Source organism: Podospora pseudocomata, assembly GCF_035222375.1.
Source record: "Podospora pseudocomata strain CBS 415.72m chromosome 1 map unlocalized CBS415.72m_1, whole genome shotgun sequence".
NCBI lineage: Eukaryota > Fungi > Ascomycota > Sordariomycetes > Sordariales > Podosporaceae > Podospora > Podospora pseudocomata.
The window spans coordinates 1,893,100-1,911,393 of record NW_026946363.1 but is presented as its reverse complement, the minus strand read 5'-3'; the positions used below and the strand labels follow the sequence as shown (position 1 = coordinate 1,911,393).

Sequence of the window (18,294 nt, the reverse complement as noted above, 5' to 3'; positions counted from 1 at the left end):
TTACTGCGTTACACAGCCTCCTATGCCTGACATTGTTGGTTGAAACGACGAGCGTGGGCTAAGATAGCGCACTATCATAAATAGGCGGAGGATGGGAGCGCGGCGGTTAAGGTGTCATCGGCTGACATGGTTGCACCAACGTCATCTCGGGCCCTTACAGTTCATTGGTGAATCAGCCAGTTCCAAATCGTGGGACCACATCCGACGTCGTCGTTCCGAGTCTGCTTCAAGCTGCTCCAGTCGCGCCGGACCACGTTGCGCAAAGTTGCAGATGGAAGCTGCAATACGCAAAAGATTGCGTGCGTTATCGGATACGGGCCTTTGAGAAAGGACGACGCGAGTTTTGGGCAGTAACGTCACGAGGCTAGCAACATTTGGGCGCTGCTCCAAATTTGCCTAACCCAAAAGTCAGAGCGTCCACTTCACCTCTTTGCCTACCTACCTACCTACCTACCTACCTGCCTACCTACTACACCCACTCACTACTCCGCCCCCAATTGATCACCATGTCCTCCACGGTCGATATTGTCACTATTGGCAATTACAAGGAGAAGCTGCCGAGATGGGATCCCAACAGCAAAAACCACCGCTATGCCCTGGTTGATATGGGAAGGTAAGCCGAGCGCCCCTTCTTCTCTTCCTTCTCCGTAACCATTCCCTAATCAAACATCACGCTTCCCTCGAAGCAATGGCATTCGGTTCTCTGTCTCGGATCTCTGCCCTCCTCGGGCCCGCCTGCTCAAGTGTCTCTACCGAGAAAGGGCGGCCATCTCGTTGTTCGATGCCCTGAACCGGCCATCAACATCGGCACATGGCGACCATCCCTTGGTCTTCCCCGATGCGACAATCAAGCAAGTCTCGCAGACACTGGCACGCTTCAGGTCTATTGCTGTCGACAGCTATGATGTGCCTCCCAGTCAGCTGATCGTCTTTGCGACAGAAGCCATGCGCCGGGCCGAGAATGCCGCGTCTATGCTCGAGGCGATACGTGCCGAGGCTCCCGATCTGAGCGTGCATATCCTTTCGCCTCAAGTCGAGACCCTCTTTGGCGCCGTGGGGGCTCGGTCAAGCTTTGTTGATGTGAAGGGCTTGATTCTCGATCTTGGCGGCGGTAGTGTTCAGATGACGTGGATGGACACGTCTGGTACTTCTGGGCATCAAGAGGACCAGGGACAGCCTCTACCTGAGGTGGAAGCAGCGGTTGCGGGACAGAGTCTGCCGTTTGGAGCTGCTCGCCTTATCAAGATTCTCGATACCGCCCACGTCGATGTGCAGACGTCCGAAAAAGCCAAGCTCCAAGATGGCATGACTAAGGCTTTTCAGACACTGTGCGCCACGTTTCCCACCCTCGCCCAGCTTGCTGCTGAGGCGAGGGGGAAGGAGGCAGGGATCGATATCTTTCTCTGCGGCGGAGGGTTCCGGGGTTACGGAAGCATGATCATGCACAACAATCCCATCCAGCCCTATCCGATCCCATCAATCGGATCATACACGGCCTCTGGACAGCTCTTCAACAAAACCAAGGAGATGCTTAAAGTCAACAAGTCTTTTGAAGGCAAAATCTTTGGCATGTCAAAACGCAGACGTGCCCAGTTTCCAGCCATTGTCACTGTTGTTGAAGCTCTCATTGCAGCAGTGCCCCCTATACGTTCAGCAACGTTCTGCTCAGGGGGCAACCGGGAGGGTGCGTTGCTGATGATGCTACCTCGGGAAATCAGGAACAGCAATCCTTTGTCACTTCCAGATGACATTGAGAGCTCAATTCCTTCGGGTCCAGCACAAGGTGGCACAACCTTACAAGCCCTCCTCAGCACCTTGCACTCGGCATTTCCGCCCGGTTTCGACTTGACCAGCGTAGCCAGCGTCTTCAGTCTGCAGCTTGGTCCCCTTTACGCCAGCCACATTTGGTGTCGAATGGGCGAGAGTGGTGCTGCCAACGCGTCTTCTGCTCTCCACGATGCCATCAACCATCCTGACTCGCCGGGTCTGACGCATCTGGCTCGCGCGGTTTTGGCTGTGACTCTCTGCGCACGCTGGGGCGCAAACCTGGGCCCTATCGATCAACAGCTCCAGCGGAATCTTCGCGAGCTTGTCGATGCGGCAGATCCGAACGCTGGTTTCTGGGCAGACTACACGGGGGCTGTAACAGCAGCACTGGCAACAGTCATTCCAGCGTGGCCCAAATCTTATGAGGCCATCAGGGACAAGATCTCGTTCCGTTCCAGCGCTGAACAGGGGAAGAAGTACAAGTTACATCTTGAGATCACCATCAGCAAAGAGGCCTCGAGAGGTCTCGATCTTGATGACTTGAGGGAGTTGTTCAAGAAGGTCGAGAAGCATGGTGACGAAAAGAAGAAGGTTATCGTCACAGTCAATGTACTTGCTTGATGCAGGATTGTTGAATATGGACGGCTAGGCTGCACTCAAGGCCATGATGGACGGACGGTTGAGAGTATGTTTCTATCTTTGGAACGTATCTGACAACCTCTCTTCGACTTTCTCCCAGACAAAAGGCAAAACAGAGTAGCACCTCACAAAGACGACAAAACCTCCAGCGCCCGGCTCAGCATAACCTGACAAGTCTCGATGCCAGATCAAGCAACCTTTCGGGCCTATGCAACATTCTTGAGCACCCAAACACCCCAACCACCCGCGGGGGCCTTGTCTTTTCCCATCCATAACGCCAAGAAAACAGTCATCAATCGTCATAAATGTCATCGAGTCATCAACCTCATCGACATCGTCAATCATAACAAATACCCAGAGCGCCCTCACTCAAGAGCTACACCATTATGAAACTAGCGGCGCTTCGTCTTGGGCTTCTTGAGGTCTCTGTCGACAAGATGTGCCCGGAAGAACTCGTCTGCCGGCAAACTCAGATTTGCCACTTGCTGGTCTGTTGGGAAATTTACTGTCAGTCGATCACATCGCCGATGCTGATTTTTAGGACGGCAACTCACAGAATGTTGGCACAGCAGCCACCACGCTCTGGAACCCTCTATGGAGAGCATCATCTCCGAAAAGTCTCGCCTCGGGGTTCTGGATATTCTGGATTGTCTTTGGCTTGTGGAACAGCTCCCAGTAAATCACAACAACGCTACGAAACAAGTCCGCGGTTGTCGTTCGAAACCTCCGTCGCTTCTCATTGGTCTCAACTGTTTTGTTGTTAGTACCAAAACGGTGGTGGTGTACTTTGTCTGGGGTTTTGCTCACCTCCTGGCACATATGGTTCCGCTTCATTGTGCTCCTGGAGCAGCCTGAGCGACTGGCGGTAGACCAAGATCATTTGCCAGAGCGACACCCATCTCGAAAGCTCGAGAATCGGCTTGGTCGCGGTTGTCAAGCCAGCAGCATCTTTCTTGAGGTATTCATCAAAGACCTCCAGAATGTTCTTTTCGAGCCTCGAAATTGCCGAGGCCGCGGTGAAGCGAAGCCAGCTCTGAACGGAGGAGAACTGCAACCCAAGGGGGCGGCCAGCACCGGCTTCTTGCCGCCGGCCAAAGAAGTCTTTGCAACTCCAGATCTTCCACATCAGCTTCAACTCTAACAAATTAGACAAGAGCTTCTTCTGGCTTTCCACAGCCTTGATCGGCTTGCCCGCAGTTGCGCGGTCCATGGCCCTCTTCAAACCTTCGCCGCGGACATGGTGGATGTGGAAGTGGTTGAGGAGCGACTCAAAGTCATCGATTCTGTCATCCATCTGCATATCATCCTGTGCCCACGCCAGAAGGGCATTCTCTTGCAGCGGTTGCGATGACAATGAGATACCAAACCGAGTGCCCTGGTCAGGGTGAATGAAGGGAGCCACCGTCAAGGGCAAGCAACGACTGTTGGTCTTGTCTGAGAAAGAGATAAAAATGACGAAGGACCCGCCTTCATTCATAGGTTCACGCCTCGGAGGCTCGCTCAAGTTCCAGCGTGCTTGACGTCACAGTCAGTCTTTACTTCGGCTCTCATGGCACCGAGACAAGCATACCACTTTGGCTGGCGACCATGCTCGACAGAAGCTGTCGAACACAGGCCAGCTCGGGCTTGGGATGTTTCAAGCAGGGTTCGCAGGCAGAAGTAGGAGAGCACTATGTACAGAGACCCAGTCAGCAATGAGGTGGGCAGGGTGAAGGGAAGAAGAGGCCCTGCTTGCCTTGCTCTTGTTCATCCTACAGTGGTAGCACGCCCCGGCATCGCGTACCTCCTTGGTCTGCTCTGGGGACTCCAGAACTCGAGGCCTCTTGCTCTGGGGCCGCTCGTTTTGGACAGCTCTGGGGGCAGCCATGTCTGGTTGGCCGAGGTGAGGGGGACGGAGCTCGATGGGCGACATCTCGCGTGTTGGTTCCGGTCCTAGGACGGGCCAGACGAGAACGTGGGGGTCTGATTCAACGTCTGGCATGGGAAGATCCCCATCAAGATCGGAAGCAGGACCGGGTGACTGAGGTGACGACTGAGGTGACCTGGGGAATGCGGGAACACCCTTGGCGCCTTCGGCCGAGTGTTGGGATTGTGTGGTCACATCAGATGTGCCATGCCTTTCATATGCCGTCCAGTCAAAGAGGTCGGAAAAGTCGTCACTTTGGGAAGAGGTACTTGCAGAGTCCCGGTCAAGTCCCTGGCTGCGGGGTGCAGCAGCAGGTTCCCCCCATGGGAACCCACCTGCACCGCGAATTCTGGAGCGGTCAAGCATGAGGGATGACATGGTTGGTCCAAGATCGGATCAATAATACGGGGCTAGCGGCGCCTAGGTATGTGGTTATGTGGATGAGACAGCAGGCCAGTGTGAGCCAAGTTCGAATGACACAAAACAAGGCAACCGATACGGCAAAGCTTTCTCTTCAGGAGGTCGTTTGTCCAACGATAGGTCCGGGCCAGCTGGGGAAACCGAGATGTTTCTTTTAAAGGCCAGAGGGTACAGGTATAGAAAAGAGGAGAGACAAGCAGCCAGGCGAGGGTTTCTCGTCGAGTTTTCTGTGCCTTGGGGCAGCTCGAAGAGCCTCCTCTAGTCTCTGGTCCCCCTCCATGGTGTGTGAGCCCTGGGCGGTTTTCCAAAATCGGTGTGGCAGGGGTGTCTGATTGGTCAATTCAGCTCTAACACACTTATACAACCGTCCAATGGAATGGCCTTGCTTCACCGGAAATCGAGACGGGCTACAGAAAATGGGGTCTTCTGGGCGGCCCGCGGGAGCACGGGAGAGGCACTTATGCTCAATGCGCACGTCACAGCACGCGGATAGCGACGCGAATGTTACAATTGATGAAATCGAATACTTTTTGCGATCTAGGGATGGACGAGACACGACTAGGACAGCATTTGCGAAATCTCATTTGCCTTTTTTTGATACCGCAGGCCGCGAACTAGGACGAGGTGGATTCGAAGCGTTTAGAGGTTCACAAAGAGCGCCGAATGATCATGAGCGATTATCAGGAGCCTACCTGTGGGGAAAATGGACCATCTCAAGTTTCTATGACCGTCAGATTGTTTTCGAATCTTGCCAAATTTTGCGGTGATGAACAACATCATCTTGAAGGGAAACTTCAACTTTCGGAGAATTGGAGCAACGCTTTTTTTTGTCAGGGCCCAGCCTTGCGGGACATGCCATTGCGCAACGGGGGGCAGCCCCTTCTCGCATGCAACCCACCATCCATCCTCCGCCATGCCACCCCACCATACAGAGTTTAGACAAGAACCTCCGGCCGGCCGGTGTCTGCACAGGCCGGATTTCATGCGGCCAGCTTTGATCTGATTTCGTGTTGATTATTGCTTTCCTGGAACGGTAGGCGGGTTTTTTTTTTTTTCAGGTAAGCACTCATTATTGTTTGTGTTGTTGTTTTAAGGTGAGTCAAAGTGAGCCTTGGGTGGGATCTGACGAGCGGCAATGCGCGGGCGCAAAAAGAAAAAAAAAAAAAAAAAAAAAAAAAAAAAAAAAGGGGGACAAGCAACTTGAATGATATCTTGGGTACAAATTCAATTACAAGCTCAAGCAAGAAGGAGGGTTACGTAGGTGGGGGGAAAGGATGGACTAGTTACTACCAAGACATGCACAACATGGTACAATTGAGATGTTGCTCTTGGAGGGTGGTGCGCATGCATCGGCGCCGTGTGTGGTGTGTTGGGCCGAACGCCATGCCGCAGATGGGGGTGTTGGGTGTTGATGTTGGATTTGCGCAGTCTGCCTTGATGATGTGTTTTATGATTTGGGAGATTTGCTGTTTTGAGAAGGGTTGGCTGATGGCCTTGGGCAGCTATGTCACCACGACCACTACCGAGATCTCGGGATTTTGCATTTGCGCATGCGGGTAAGGTTGTGTGGCATTGTGATGTCCTCATTTTTCTTGTCTTTGGTAAATGCCTACCTACCTACCTAGGCAGACTGGTATTTTGAGGACGGTTGGGTATGGTGGGGAGGTAGATAGTTTATGGGATGAGGCTGGTAATGGCGTTGTTTGGCTTGGAGCCTGGTGTCTAGCTGAATCAATATAGAGACATGGGAACATTTTCAAGTGAGATGACTCTATCAGGATTTTTTACTATATTGATTTACAAGTGCCGAGGAGGGCAAGATTGGAAATGGAGGGTTGAGGCGTCAGCCAGGGAGGCAGCCACCATGTAGATGGATTTTTGCATTTGGGGGCCAGATGTGGAAGTCGAGGTCGTTGCCGGATACCGAGGATCCGACGATTTACATCTGCGGGTAGGGTATAGGAGAGTGTGCTGTTGGGGTTTTTGGACCCCAAATCGTCAATCATGGTCGTGGAAGAAGAAGGCTTGAAACACCGACCCCAATGAGACCTCACTCGTATGGCAGTTGAACCTCTGTCTAGGGATGGCCTCACTGGATAATACAACTTTGGTAATATTGTGAATCAACTTACAACAACCACATCCAGTTCCCGAGTTCATGTCCGAGGCAGCCAATGAGATGGAGTTTGTATTATCACGTCCAAAAGTTCAGCTTCCCATCATGACGATCTACCTACCTAGGTTTGCGTGCTTTACCAGCCTGAGAAAACAATGACCGACATCACTGGACGTGGTGAGAAGATTGGCCATCTCGACCATGTTCATGTGTGTGTCTTTTGAAGCGGCGGCCACGGTGGAAGATTGGAAAAAAGAAGTGGAAATTCAAAAACCACCGAATGGGCAAAAGAGACGAGGCTGCGGTAGCTGAACCCCCCCCCCAACCCACTTGTCACTTCCACATCGAGCTTCGAGTATCATGTGAAAGTTGCATTAGTGCACTGTGGTACCTGCATATGCTGCACAATGTACTTCGCTTCCTTGGCTAATTCATCTTCCCATTTTCCAGTCAAGATTATAGCTTGGGTAAGGTAGGTAGCTTGTGAATTTTCCAGAAATAAAAAGATTTGATCTTGAGAAAGATATTCACGAGCGCCTCATCTGATGTGCTTCTAATATCATTGAACTGCAACACCGATATTCCACAGCCAGACAACAGGAGGGCAAACTAGAAAATGTTCAGTTTAGTGTCTTTGTTCAAGTGCTATCTCAACTATCTCAACTAGTACCTCAACTCAACATAAAGCAGCCCCAAACTAAAATAAAAATAAAAAGTCCAAGATAGCAAAACCAAGAAACCCGAAAGAATATACAAGTTGTGGGTATCATCTATCCAGATGCAAGTATCGCTCTCTTTCTTTCACAAACAAGTTTAGAGTTAAATAAAGGTAATCAAGGTAAAACATGTGCAAAAAAAAGGAAATGGTCACTAATCTGTCCTGTATCCCCTGCCCCAACCCTAACCATTTCCAAACAAAAGCCCCGGCCTGCCTGTCAACAAAGTAACACCCTCCTCTTTCAGAAAAACAACCCCTTCTTCTTCTTCTTTCCCGTGTCCATTCCCTTCAAGATATCATCAAACGTGCTCCCACCTTGAGACCCTTCCCTCGAGTGTCCTTGCCCTGCGGCAGGAATAGCAGGTGGTGGCCCCCCGGGCAAACCCCCAGCACCACCATAACTCGACTTCCTAGATCCCATTCCCATATGCGTATCCCCCACATGCCACTGCTGCCCCTGCTGGCCGGTCAAGTTCACCGCCGACCTGCTCGCCCTCAGCCCGCCCGGTCCGTATATCCCACCGGTAAACCCAGGGCTGCTCGACCCAGACCCCGCACTCGGCACCCGAGACGTCCTGTCCCCGGGCAGAGGCGGCGCGTCACTCCCCACATGCGGCAACGGCTCCAGCCCCATGGCAATACTCGCCCGATAAGCATGCCTAGCCCGATGCGCCGGACTCCCACTCCGTGCCCTCACCTGCGATGACCCCGGCGCGACAACACTCCCATCCGAATCCCTTCTCGAATGTCCCCCCCCCACCGCAGCATTAAACGGATCCATATCCGCAAACACAGCCCTGGGAGGATGCAACGGGCTAGCAAAAGGCAACCCCCCCGCCATCATCATATCATCTGTCCCCATCCCTCCCCCCTCCCCCCCAAGCGCAACCCCAATCTGTCCCGCCGTTGGCCCCGGCACCGCCAACCCATTCCCATTAACCCCCCCCTCCTTGTTCTGCGCCTCCCACTCCTTCCCCGCCAGCCAACAATGACTCCTCATGTAAACCCCCTCCACACTAAAGAGCACCACATCCGCGCTCAGCTCCACAGTCTTCTGATCGGCAGTCTGATACCACATTTTCCTCACCTCCCCCACGTCCTCGGCCCTCCACGGCGGGTTCCCCTGCGGCGCCTCGCACAAAAAGTACTCCACCCCCTCCGTGTAATGCAACCCGGGCGCGTCCACCACCAGCATCGGCAGGCTCTGCAGCGTGACATACAAAAACAACCAGTGCCCAATCCGGTGATCAATCAAGTCGTGCGGGTGCACCCCCTTGGCCTCCTTCAGCTCAAACTCCTTGTACGCCTGCAAAAAAGGCATGCCCAGCGCGTCCGTGTCCATGTTCCTCGACTTGATCATGATCAGCTGCAGCTCGTGCGCCTGCAAACCCTTGTCAAACTTGGCCTTCTTCTTGTCGGGCAGGTTGTCGTACGTCTCGTAGATGGCTGTCATGGTCGGGATCTTGGGTATGTCAAACGGGATGGGCGGCAGCACCGGCGGGGAAGACTTTTCAAACTCGGAGAGCATCTGCCTCAGGGCGGAGACGCACGCCGGGATGAGCTCCATGCTGGGCTTGTTCTTGTCTTCTTTTCCCTCCGCGTTCTTCGAGTCGGCGCCGTAGTAGTCCTGATCGATCACCCGGGGCGTGATCGACTGTCTGTCCACCAAGAGGTCATACAGCGCGCAGAGGTCGGAATACAGCATCTTTAGACACTGGCGGTTGAGACCAGATTGGGTAAAGTGATTCTTTTTCGAGCGCGCCTTTGGTGGCCAGGACCCGAACAAGTCCTTGTAGTACCCCAGGACAAACGTCCTCATTCTGGAAAACGCGGCGCGCCATTCTTTGAAGCGGACGATGCGGTAGTCTGGGTTGGAGGTGGAGCTGGCGGTGCCGGCGAAGAGAGAGGGGTACTCAAAGTTTTCGAGGCGGCCTTGGACGTTGGCCTGGCGGTTGGCAAGACTCAGATGAGCGCGCTCCAGCCTTTCCCTCGTGACGGCCGAGATGCTGTTGTAGAGCGGGAGTTTAAGCTCAAGCAAGCTCTCATACTTCCCCACCGCATGAGAAAACGCTTCGTTGTACAAGTTCCAAGACTTCATGTGCTCCCCCAACACCAACCCCTCAATCGTCTTCTCTCGGCTGTGTCTAACATCGGCGATGTGAAACTGATCAAGAAGAATATCAAACGACGCGTCCACCGACTCGCCGTACGAAGTCCCGTCATAATTCGTAAACTGGAACTGCCTCAACTGCTCCGAAATCTGAATGAGCGCTTGAAACAGCGTCGGCTGCTGAGGCGTCCCGACCAAAGGCTGGTTCGTCAAAAACGCAAACAAGTTTCTCGCCGCCACGAGGCAGTCCACCTCGTTGTTCCCAAGAGGCAGATACAAGTGCCCATCAGCAACAAGACCACCGCCCCCTCCCGAATTCCGCGACTGCAGCCCCGGCCGTTGTTGGCGCCGTTCGGCGTCATCCACCCCCAAAAAGTCGGAGCTCATCGCCGCCGAGGCCATCATCTCCTGCACCAACAGCTCGTTCAGTATCAACGACGAACTGAACGCATAATCATGCACCCTAAACGAAGGCCCGAGCCCTCTTTCCTTTGGGTGCAGGTACACCAGCACATTCCCCTGTTCGTTCCATAGCTCGGGGACCTATGACATCAGAAATTAAGGTCAGAAGTGTGATTTCGCCAAGCATTTCATGATCGAGGTTGCTCACCTTATCCCCGGTAAACAAGGGAGCGACATTGTAATCCACCTGGTTATCCGGCGACATGATCCACGCTCCTGTGCCCTTTGGCTTCCCCAAGTCGTTCGAGTTGGACCTCGACCTTGCCCCAGGCAGCCAGCTCTTCCGTACTTTCTTCTTGGTTTCTGGCGGGGCAGCACCGCCGGCCGCAGTGGTGGGACTGAGGTTCCCTCCTGCTTCGCTGGACCGTGGCTGCGAGTCGGCACGGAACTCGAGTGGGTTGGACACTGCCCTGGAAGCATCGACAGAGAGTCCCCTTGGTCCTCCTCCTGTGGGTGGCTGGGCCGAGACACTGCGACCTCTAGGCGCCGCACCTGGGGATTGGTGACGAGGGTGAAGACGGTTTGCATGGAGCTTGTTGGCCGCCGCCGATGGAGGAGGGCCTTCGGGGGAGGGGCTTCTGTTTCTCTGTAGCTTTCTGGGTTCTGTGGTGGCCGCCGGGGTAGCTGCCGTCGTCATGACATTCGGTACGCCGCGGGGAGGTGAAGCTAGGTGTGGATGGATGGCCGGTATGGCCTGCTGCGGAGGGGGTTTTGAGACGGGCATGGTGGGAGCTTTTTTGGGCTGGAAGGGAGAGCCCAAGACGTTGTGGTGTGGGTGTGTTGGTGAGGAAGGCGCGAAATTGGTTACAGGCTGAAGAGGTGAGTCGTTACTCTTCACGTTACTGACCGGTTCATTAAGCGGCTCAAAGGGGCCGGTCGAGTTGGTGTAGTTTTTAATGGTGGTGGTGGTAGTGGTGGTGGTGGTTGGAGCTGCGTTGGTATTGTTTGGCGGGGTATAGGGGGTATAAGACTTGCTCGGAACCGGTTTTCGATGGATCGGCCTGTTCTGGGGCTGAGAAGGGAAACGACGGTGCGAATCTGCATGAAAACGCGTGGTGAGCAACCATGAACCCAGATCTTCGGAACCCACTGTTCTGGCTCGTACACACTAGGCTTGTGCTTGGGTACGTACAGCAATGCTCGGTAACAGGAGACCCAGAGCTGCCGCTATCCGTCTCGGAACGTGGCGTAGCAGGCCTCTCGGTCTTTGCAGAGAGCTCGCTGCTTGCGCTGCTGCCAAGACTAGTTACGTCTGTTTCTCCCTCGCTCTTGTCCTGGCTTTCTTTTTCAAAGTGAAACGCGGGAAGCCGCAAACCAAAGACGCTCATACGACCGTTTTGCGACTTACTCGACATGGTGTCTGCTGAGCAGTTTTTGTTGTGTAAAATGTTTTAGCCTCTCCCAGCCAGCCCAGAGATCCCCAGTGTCTTTTTTAATTAGTCCATTCAAACTCCCAGACGATAGTCTGTGTACAAATCCAAACGATCGACGGCTTGGGACGCCGAGCAGGACCCTTCGGTAGCTGGAACACCAAGTGGATCGACCGATTCACCGGTGGAGAGTCGATAACAGCGGCAACCTTGACGAGCTGCTGGAGTCGCCCGTTCTCTGTTGAGAGTTGGTGTGGTGATGGACAAAAATCCGTTGGGTCGTTTGCAAACGGGGGAATAAAAAAGGGAAAAGATGGACACTCGAGCAGTCAGACAAAGAGGTCCCTTCACAACGTGGACGCCCAACACTGAAGGATCAAAAAACATAAGATTGTACGTAGGTGACTTGGCGGGGGCTCTCCGAATACGACGGCAGCAATGACTTCCCACGGCCGAAGCTCAGGTCTAAACGCTTCTTTTTCATCCTTCATTCTCGGCCAATAAATGCTGCATGTCTCTCTCTTTCTGACAAGACAGGTACAATGCTTCGTTCGGTGTTTGACATGGCCTCTGGGCGATCAGCAAAGTTTGTTGTCCACACATACCCGCACGCATCTTCAGTCTTGTCACCTGTCCCTACGTGCGTGGGAGAGACAGAAAAAAAAAGGGGCATATTCCTGCCCAGCAATCCTGCACTACACCAAGACCACCGGAAGATTTCTTTTCATTTCTGTGATTTCTTGGGCTTGCCCCCCCAAGCATCCAAATTCTGGAGAAATGGGAACAAGGCCTCAAGACAACGTCATACTTGGCGCTCCAAACCCCTGCAACTTGTCCTTCCTCTTCCAGTGCAAGCGTTGATTTTAAAAAAGATCAGATGCCTGCCGCTTGCAGGGTGGCCAAAATTGAGTTGTGTGCTTGGCGGGGCTCATCCCCAGATTTCTAACTAGATCGGTTTTTTCTAGAAGCGCGGAAATAGACTTCCCAATCGCCCGTCGACCGTTGAGATCAGAACTTCACCTGATCTTTTTCAACTAACAGTAGCTCAAACAGTCGGGAAGAAGTGAAACGGAAAACTTTCGCAACCATTTCCCCATTCTCCGTCTTCAATTCGGAACCCCTATTTTCCTAGCATCCGTAGAAAATGTTCGGATTTAGAAATCTCTCCACCATCCAATACGGAGCTCTGAATGGAGCACGCACGTCAACTCATCATTCCAGTTTTGCACCGCCACCAGACCACGTCAGTAGGCTTGGGCGGGTTGGGGGGATCTTTTAACTGTCCGCACAACCCGCGTCACCACTACCGGCTCCCGCGCACCCGAAAGGAAGGAAACTGCTGCTGCTGGCTAGCTGGCTATGTTGAATGACTCGTTCCATCATCCAACCAACAGATCTGATCTCTAAGCGCAGAGACGTGCGGTAGACTTCAACAGCTGACAACACCCAGCCGTTGGATCCAACAGCTCCGCCTGGTGCGGGTTTTAGCCGCTCATGAGGCTCTGTTAAACGGTCAAAAGACAACGGCCGAAGCCAGTCAAACGGCTCAAAACAAACTCGAAGTTATGATTCCAAACCCCCCAGACCTATTATCCGACCAAGCAACATAGGTACCCAACCTCCCGAAGATGACCACAAACTCCACCAACCTCACATTCAGCCCAAGTCCGTTAAGATATACCTCTGCCAACCAACCTTACTTACCTGTTTTGGCTTGCGTGTACAATCAACCCACAACCGACCGGACCAACCTGTAGGGCTTCTTGGAAATGCAACAATTACACAAGCACCACAGCACAACATCATTTGCTAGTTTTCCAAGTTTCACAAAAACGAGGACGAAAATCATGTTCTAGAATTTCAGAAAGAAAAAAAAGTCCGAAGGGGACCCTTGACTGGCTGCCGCTGCTGTGTCACCTAATTCTGCTTGAATACACATACATTACCAAAACATGATCATTGTATCGCTCCGGGAACGAATGACTTTCTTTACTCCGGCAACGGACATGGTATACGAAAAGTACGAACCAAGTCCGGGGAATACGGAACCCCGAAGACATTGCAAAAAAATTCTCAGCGGATTAGCATAATAATAAGAAAAGGCCGAGATTGAACTCGCGGACGATGGAGTTTTTTCTTCTTCTGCCTTGTTGGGCAGCTCGTAACACACCTACCTACCTTTGTTCCGTGTTCCTACATGGTCCGTTGGATGGACGGTCAATAACAAGGGAGCTGACCGACACATCCAACATCTTACCAAGTTCTGGAGGTTGTCAGCGCTTGGAACATGGTCCTGGACAATGCAGATATCTTGTTGAGGACAAGCCTGACTTATTATTATGCAGGGCCATGTTTATTAATGCTTCGTGAGCCTTCCATGCCAAACCGCCGAGTTGATAGCAGCGGCTCACCCTATTCCTGTCAGCTTGCATAACTTTCCTTCTGAGCTCTATCCCTTGGCTCACCGTCAACCACGTCAAACATCCCTCCCAGACAACTGCAAATCCCCCCAAAGACTAGCCCAAGGCATCATCATCACCCAAGCAGCCAACAAGGCACGCATGCACCACAAAGCCTCGATCCCTGCGCTTAACAGCAGTTTTGCGAATGACATATCACTCTACAACCCAACACCGGTCAAAACCGCCCACCCACGTACTTAGGAACAACCAGGTACATTCAGCACATCTGTCGTAGGTCACCTATATACAACCACTGACCCCATTAAATGCGATCCAAACCACCACCACCCTAAATAGCCCCCACCAGGGTCTGTTTCCCTTTTTCCCGAGAAAACCACAGCTAAAAGTCAACTTTGCTTCTTACCACAAGTTCGAATCGAAAACCCCACCCTCTTTGCAAAAAGCGCCTTAACATGAACCACCCCCCCTCTTCCCAAAATCATCATAAACGAAAGACAATAATCATAAAAACACCATCTATCATGCCCCTTCTCCACACCGTGTTCAAAAATTTCGAGAAAAAGAAAAGAGATCATCAATGAACATCCCAAACCCCCCTGCCGCAAGCTCAGCTGGCAGCCAACACACATCCTTCCCATAGAGAACTGTACAATACATTCCATTATACAAAAAAGATCAGGGTATCACAAACCAACTTATCAATTGGGAGGTCCAGGTGAATAAGGCTTATACCCCGGGTACGCCGCGCTCTGCTCCTCCACTACGGGAGTCGTCGGTTGCCTGTATCCACTGCTCTGCTGTGCTTGTGGAGGACGGCCGTATCCGCTGTTTGGTTGTTGCTGTTGTTGTGGTGGACGGCTGTAGCCTGTGCCGAAATCAAACCCTCCCATGTTGTCGGAGGACGAGCTCACGTCGTTGCCCGAGTACTGACGTTGTGGACCGCGAGAGTCAGACGACGAGTATTGTCTGTTGGGGGGTGGGCGGCCGTATCCTTGCTGGGGACCAGGCGACCGTCTGTCCAGGCTGCTGCCATATGCTGGGGCGGGAGCATCATAACCGCCGCCGCCGTAGCTATCCTGAGGCGCAGGGGTGCGTCTTGGGCTTCCACCGTAGCCATTGTTGTAATCACTCTGGGGTCCGGGTGTCCGTCTTTGGTTGGGGTTGCCATACCCTGCATCGGCTTGAGGGCCAGGTGTCCGTCTTTGGCCTTGGCCATAGGCTCCTCCATAACCCGCCTGAGGTCCAGCAGCTGGTTGTGCTGATGGGGGTTGCCCATAGCTGCCAGCGTCCAGTTCCTGAGCGCCACCATACGGTTGATTCGTCCCAGTGCCGTAGCTGTCGTAGATATCGCCATAGTTGTCATATCCACCACCCTGTCCCGTCTGCCGAGGTGTCACACCTTGCTGTTGCTGTCCATAGCCCTGTTGTCCGTAGCCCGGCTGTCCATGGTCATTGTTGTCATACCCAGTATTATACCCGCCGCCAACGTTTCCAGGAGACCTGCGTCCTGGTCCGATTGCACCTGGCCCCATTGCGCCTGGTCCAATTGCGCCTATTCCCACTGCACCTGGTCCGTTTGCACCTGGAGCCATACCGTACCCTTGACCCGGCTGCCCATAACCACCCGCTGGCTGGTTGTAACTCTGCGCAGTCTGGTTGTATGGATCGTTAGCCACAGCCCCTGGAGGGAAGTATCCATTAGATTGTGCTCCAGCGCCTGGTGGTCCGTAAGGGCTTCTGTTCCCCGGGTTCGGGCTCGTAGAACCACGCCCAGGTATCACACCCGCCGCAGCCACTCCATTCATCATGGTCGGGCTTTGCGCGTTTGTTGAGTTGGCTTCGGGCTTCTTCAACTGGTTCATCTCCACGGCCTCCTCCTCCTCTTCCAACACGATCTTCTTGCTCTCCGCACCTTCCCAGCTCGGCATCTCGGGAAGTGCATCTTCATTTCCAGGCTTGTTCTTGCTGACATCGAATTCAGCATATTGGGGTTTGCTTGTCACGCCCGTCGAAGCGGCATATCCACCACCAACACCACCGCCACTAAAAACAGGGGGTGCAGTAGGGCGACTGTCATACCCAAGGTGCATAGGCTCCTGCGACTTGTAACCCTGATTTGGCGGGATGTACGGCTCGTCAAGATACTGCCTTCGGTCCCCCCTTGGAGGGTCACAGCACCCGCAGCAATTACCGCAGCACTGGAGACACTTGAAGCACGAGCAGCAACATGATTTAGCGCAGCACGCGCAGCGAATGATGCACCATAGCACTGAGAAAATGATGATACCCCCAAGAATCATGAGCCCGATTACTAACCATCTAAACAGCAACGCGTCAGCAACGTCAACAATATACCCAAAGCTCGGCGGCAAAGAGAATAACCTACTTGCAATAGGATTCCGCCATGCAGCTGTCCCAACTGGCAAATGTTGCCCGGACATCTCCAATCTGTCCTTCAAGATTTCTCCGTACGAGAGCCGGATGAATCGCGCGAGCCAGCAAGTCCAAGAACCCTTCCCCTACACTCCTCCTCATAGCCGCATCTACCGCAGGCATCTTGCCTTATCCCAGATTTAAAGCTGTCCTAAGCTTTGCTCAATAACGAATATTCGTAGTTTTGTTGAGTTGTTCTAGCTTCAGAAAACGAAGGGCCCCACGGGTAGTTCTAAGGGCCCCTTCGCAGCAAGCGCACGGTGTCGAATAGACACGGGTAAGACGAGTAATGTCGATGATATATGATTCGTAGTAGACAATGAGCGCTACAACTCCATTGTGCGGCTGGTTGTCGCGCGTGTATGATCGTCTTGAGCTTCTGTGCGTGATTCCGTCTTGGTTTCCAGTTCCCTCCCAGTGATGAAAGCAAGTCAAACAGTTCAGAGTGATGCGTCGCGCGTGGAACCTGGTTGTTGGGTTTTCTGGTTACAGTAAATGCAGTCGTAGCAAGGCAAATGCTGAAAATGAAAGTGGTCGTAGGTAACGCGATCGAGGCAAAAATCATCAACGGCCTCAATTGGCAGAGAGCAGTTATCGTGGGCGGCGATTGGCGATGTCGGTAACTGACTAGTCATGAAAAAAGAGTGGGCTTGGGGGAAACAAACGCGGATTATGCAAGAAAAGAGAGCGGAAATGGCAAAATCCCGAAGGATGACCTGCGAAGACAGGACGAACAGTATGTCCAAAGGAGTGGTTCTGCTTCGTCTCACTTCAGGGAGACGTGAAACCAAGTGGGCGCTGTCAGCCCTTTGGCTCAGGAGAAGGCACCAGGAGGAGGGTTTCCCGTTGGAGAAAAGAAAAGACGGGAGCCCTTGGGGGGAGAATCTCACAAGCGCATTGGCCCGGGCCCCTCGTTCATCTGGCGCCGGCAAGCTGCAGGTACGGGTGGGGTCTTTTGATCCTGCGGCCCGACGGGGGTCAAAGAGGGTCCAATCGTCACTGGATTCGCACGTCTTCTTCTTGCACTTCTTCAGCCTGCTGGCGGTTTGATATTTATGCAATGGGAGCCTTGTTTTCCTGTTTATTTTGACACATTTTCTTTTCACTTGTCACTACATTTCTTGAACTCAAGGTTGAGTTTCGTTGAAGCGGCTTCCAGCCAAGGCGGGGTTTACACTCCGCTGCCGGCCCAATTTCACCTCTTCTAACCCCTGTTATTTTCGTGATCGTCAAAGCGACCTTCCGCTGTTCCGTCCCCAGTCCTTTTGTTCGGTACATGTTGCCGTTGAAAGCCTCCATTTCCCTTCGCCTCTTTCTCGCAGCAGTGCAACACGCGGCCACAGAACCAGCGCATACTGTTCTCTCTATACACGTACTTATAAATTACGAGCGTCGTCATTTACACTCAAAAGCTTCATCTCATCTCATTATACCGCACCAAACTTTCCTAGTTGCATCGCTCAACACTACCCCCCTTCATCGAAACACACACCGGAGTGATCGCAATATGAGACCTGAACATCTTTCAAGAGGCAACCAACTCGACCTGAAAATCTTCACTTGTATCAGCCACTTCTCCGACGTAGCTCATTGAGGAAAACCTTGGAAAAGTCCGACGCTATGAGATGAGACGTCTGAATATCTTGTCCAGTCCGAACAGGATGAAAAGGTCTTAAATCTGATAAACGAAACGGCAGATAAGATGAGGACCGGCCTGCCCAAGGGCCAGTAAGCGTGAGCACCATAATGCACATCAGCCATGATCAAGACCACCACCGACCTACTCAAGCAACCACATACCAATATAAGATGTAAGTAAGGCTTATTCGCCACTTATAGCTGCAGCTCGTTGTTTGTTCAGAGGTTGAAGCCTCGCGCTGGCCTGGTCTTCCTATATGCGAAGCTCTTCCCTGGGAGAGCCCTGCTTGAC

At 52.9% G+C, this 18,294-nt stretch overlaps 5 protein-coding genes across 5 annotated transcripts; 2 read left to right on the top strand and 3 right to left on the bottom strand.

Moving 5' to 3' along the window:
- Nucleotides 1-506: 506 nt before the first annotated feature.
- RTG2 (retrograde regulation protein 2) lies at nt 507-6,661 on the top strand (the record flags this gene model as incomplete). Its single annotated transcript, XM_062885228.1, has 3 exons — nt 507-613; nt 687-5,790; nt 6,235-6,661. The coding sequence occupies 2 exons, from the start codon at nt 507-509 to the stop codon at nt 2,386-2,388; spliced, it is 1,809 nt and encodes a 602-aa protein (XP_062748177.1). The 3' UTR covers nt 2,389-5,790; nt 6,235-6,661.
- QC762_108150 (uncharacterized protein) lies at nt 2,462-4,849 on the bottom strand. The gene is made up of 5 exons (XM_062885227.1): nt 4,142-4,849; nt 3,977-4,076; nt 3,214-3,921; nt 2,961-3,155; nt 2,462-2,896 (listed from the first exon to the last, which is right to left on the bottom strand). The coding sequence occupies exons 1-5, from the start codon at nt 4,688-4,690 to the stop codon at nt 2,799-2,801; spliced, it is 1,650 nt and encodes a 549-aa protein (XP_062748178.1). The 5' UTR covers nt 4,691-4,849; the 3' UTR covers nt 2,462-2,798.
- Nucleotides 6,662-7,807: 1,146 nt separating the features above from the next.
- QC762_108140 (uncharacterized protein) lies at nt 7,808-11,468 on the bottom strand (the record flags this gene model as incomplete). Its single annotated transcript, XM_062885226.1, has 3 exons — nt 11,271-11,468; nt 10,287-11,176; nt 7,808-10,219 (listed from the first exon to the last, which is right to left on the bottom strand). The coding sequence occupies exons 1-3, from the start codon at nt 11,464-11,466 to the stop codon at nt 7,808-7,810; spliced, it is 3,498 nt and encodes a 1,165-aa protein (XP_062748176.1). The 5' UTR covers nt 11,467-11,468.
- Nucleotides 11,469-13,589: 2,121 nt separating this feature from the next.
- On the top strand, nt 13,590-14,380 carry QC762_108125 (uncharacterized protein). The gene is made up of 2 exons (XM_062885225.1): nt 13,590-13,874; nt 13,934-14,380. Exons 1-2 carry the CDS (start codon nt 13,633-13,635, stop codon nt 14,169-14,171), a joined length of 480 nt encoding a protein of 159 aa, XP_062748175.1. The 5' UTR covers nt 13,590-13,632; the 3' UTR covers nt 14,172-14,380.
- On the bottom strand, nt 14,197-17,347 carry QC762_108120 (uncharacterized protein). The gene is made up of 2 exons (XM_062885224.1): nt 16,318-17,347; nt 14,197-16,250 (listed from the first exon to the last, which is right to left on the bottom strand). The coding sequence occupies exons 1-2, from the start codon at nt 16,485-16,487 to the stop codon at nt 14,630-14,632; spliced, it is 1,791 nt and encodes a 596-aa protein (XP_062748174.1). The 5' UTR covers nt 16,488-17,347; the 3' UTR covers nt 14,197-14,629.
- Between the last annotated feature and the right edge of the window lie 947 nt (nt 17,348-18,294).

Excerpts from the sequence above, each read along its gene's own strand:
- QC762_108150 (XM_062885227.1), bottom strand. The coding sequence starts at position 4,690 with ATGTCATCCCTCATGCTTGACCGCTCCAGAATTCGCGGTGCAGGTGGG. Across the intron at positions 3,922-3,976 it reads CATGGTCGCCAGCCAAAGTG|CACGCTGGAACTTGAGCGAG; the intron begins GTATGCTTGTCT and ends TGTGACGTCAAG. Across the intron at positions 2,897-2,960 it reads GGCTGCTGTGCCAACATTCT|ACCAGCAAGTGGCAAATCTG; the intron begins GTGAGTTGCCGT and ends ATTTCCCAACAG.
- QC762_108125 (XM_062885225.1), top strand. The coding sequence starts at position 13,633 with ATGGAGTTTTTTCTTCTTCTGCCTTGTTGGGCAGCTCGTAACACACCT. Across the intron at positions 13,875-13,933 it reads GCCATGTTTATTAATGCTTC|CTTGCATAACTTTCCTTCTG; the intron begins GTGAGCCTTCCA and ends TATTCCTGTCAG.
- QC762_108120 (XM_062885224.1), bottom strand. The coding sequence starts at position 16,487 with ATGCCTGCGGTAGATGCGGCTATGAGGAGGAGTGTAGGGGAAGGGTTC. Across the intron at positions 16,251-16,317 it reads ATGGCGGAATCCTATTGCAA|ATGGTTAGTAATCGGGCTCA; the intron begins GTAGGTTATTCT and ends GTTGCTGTTTAG.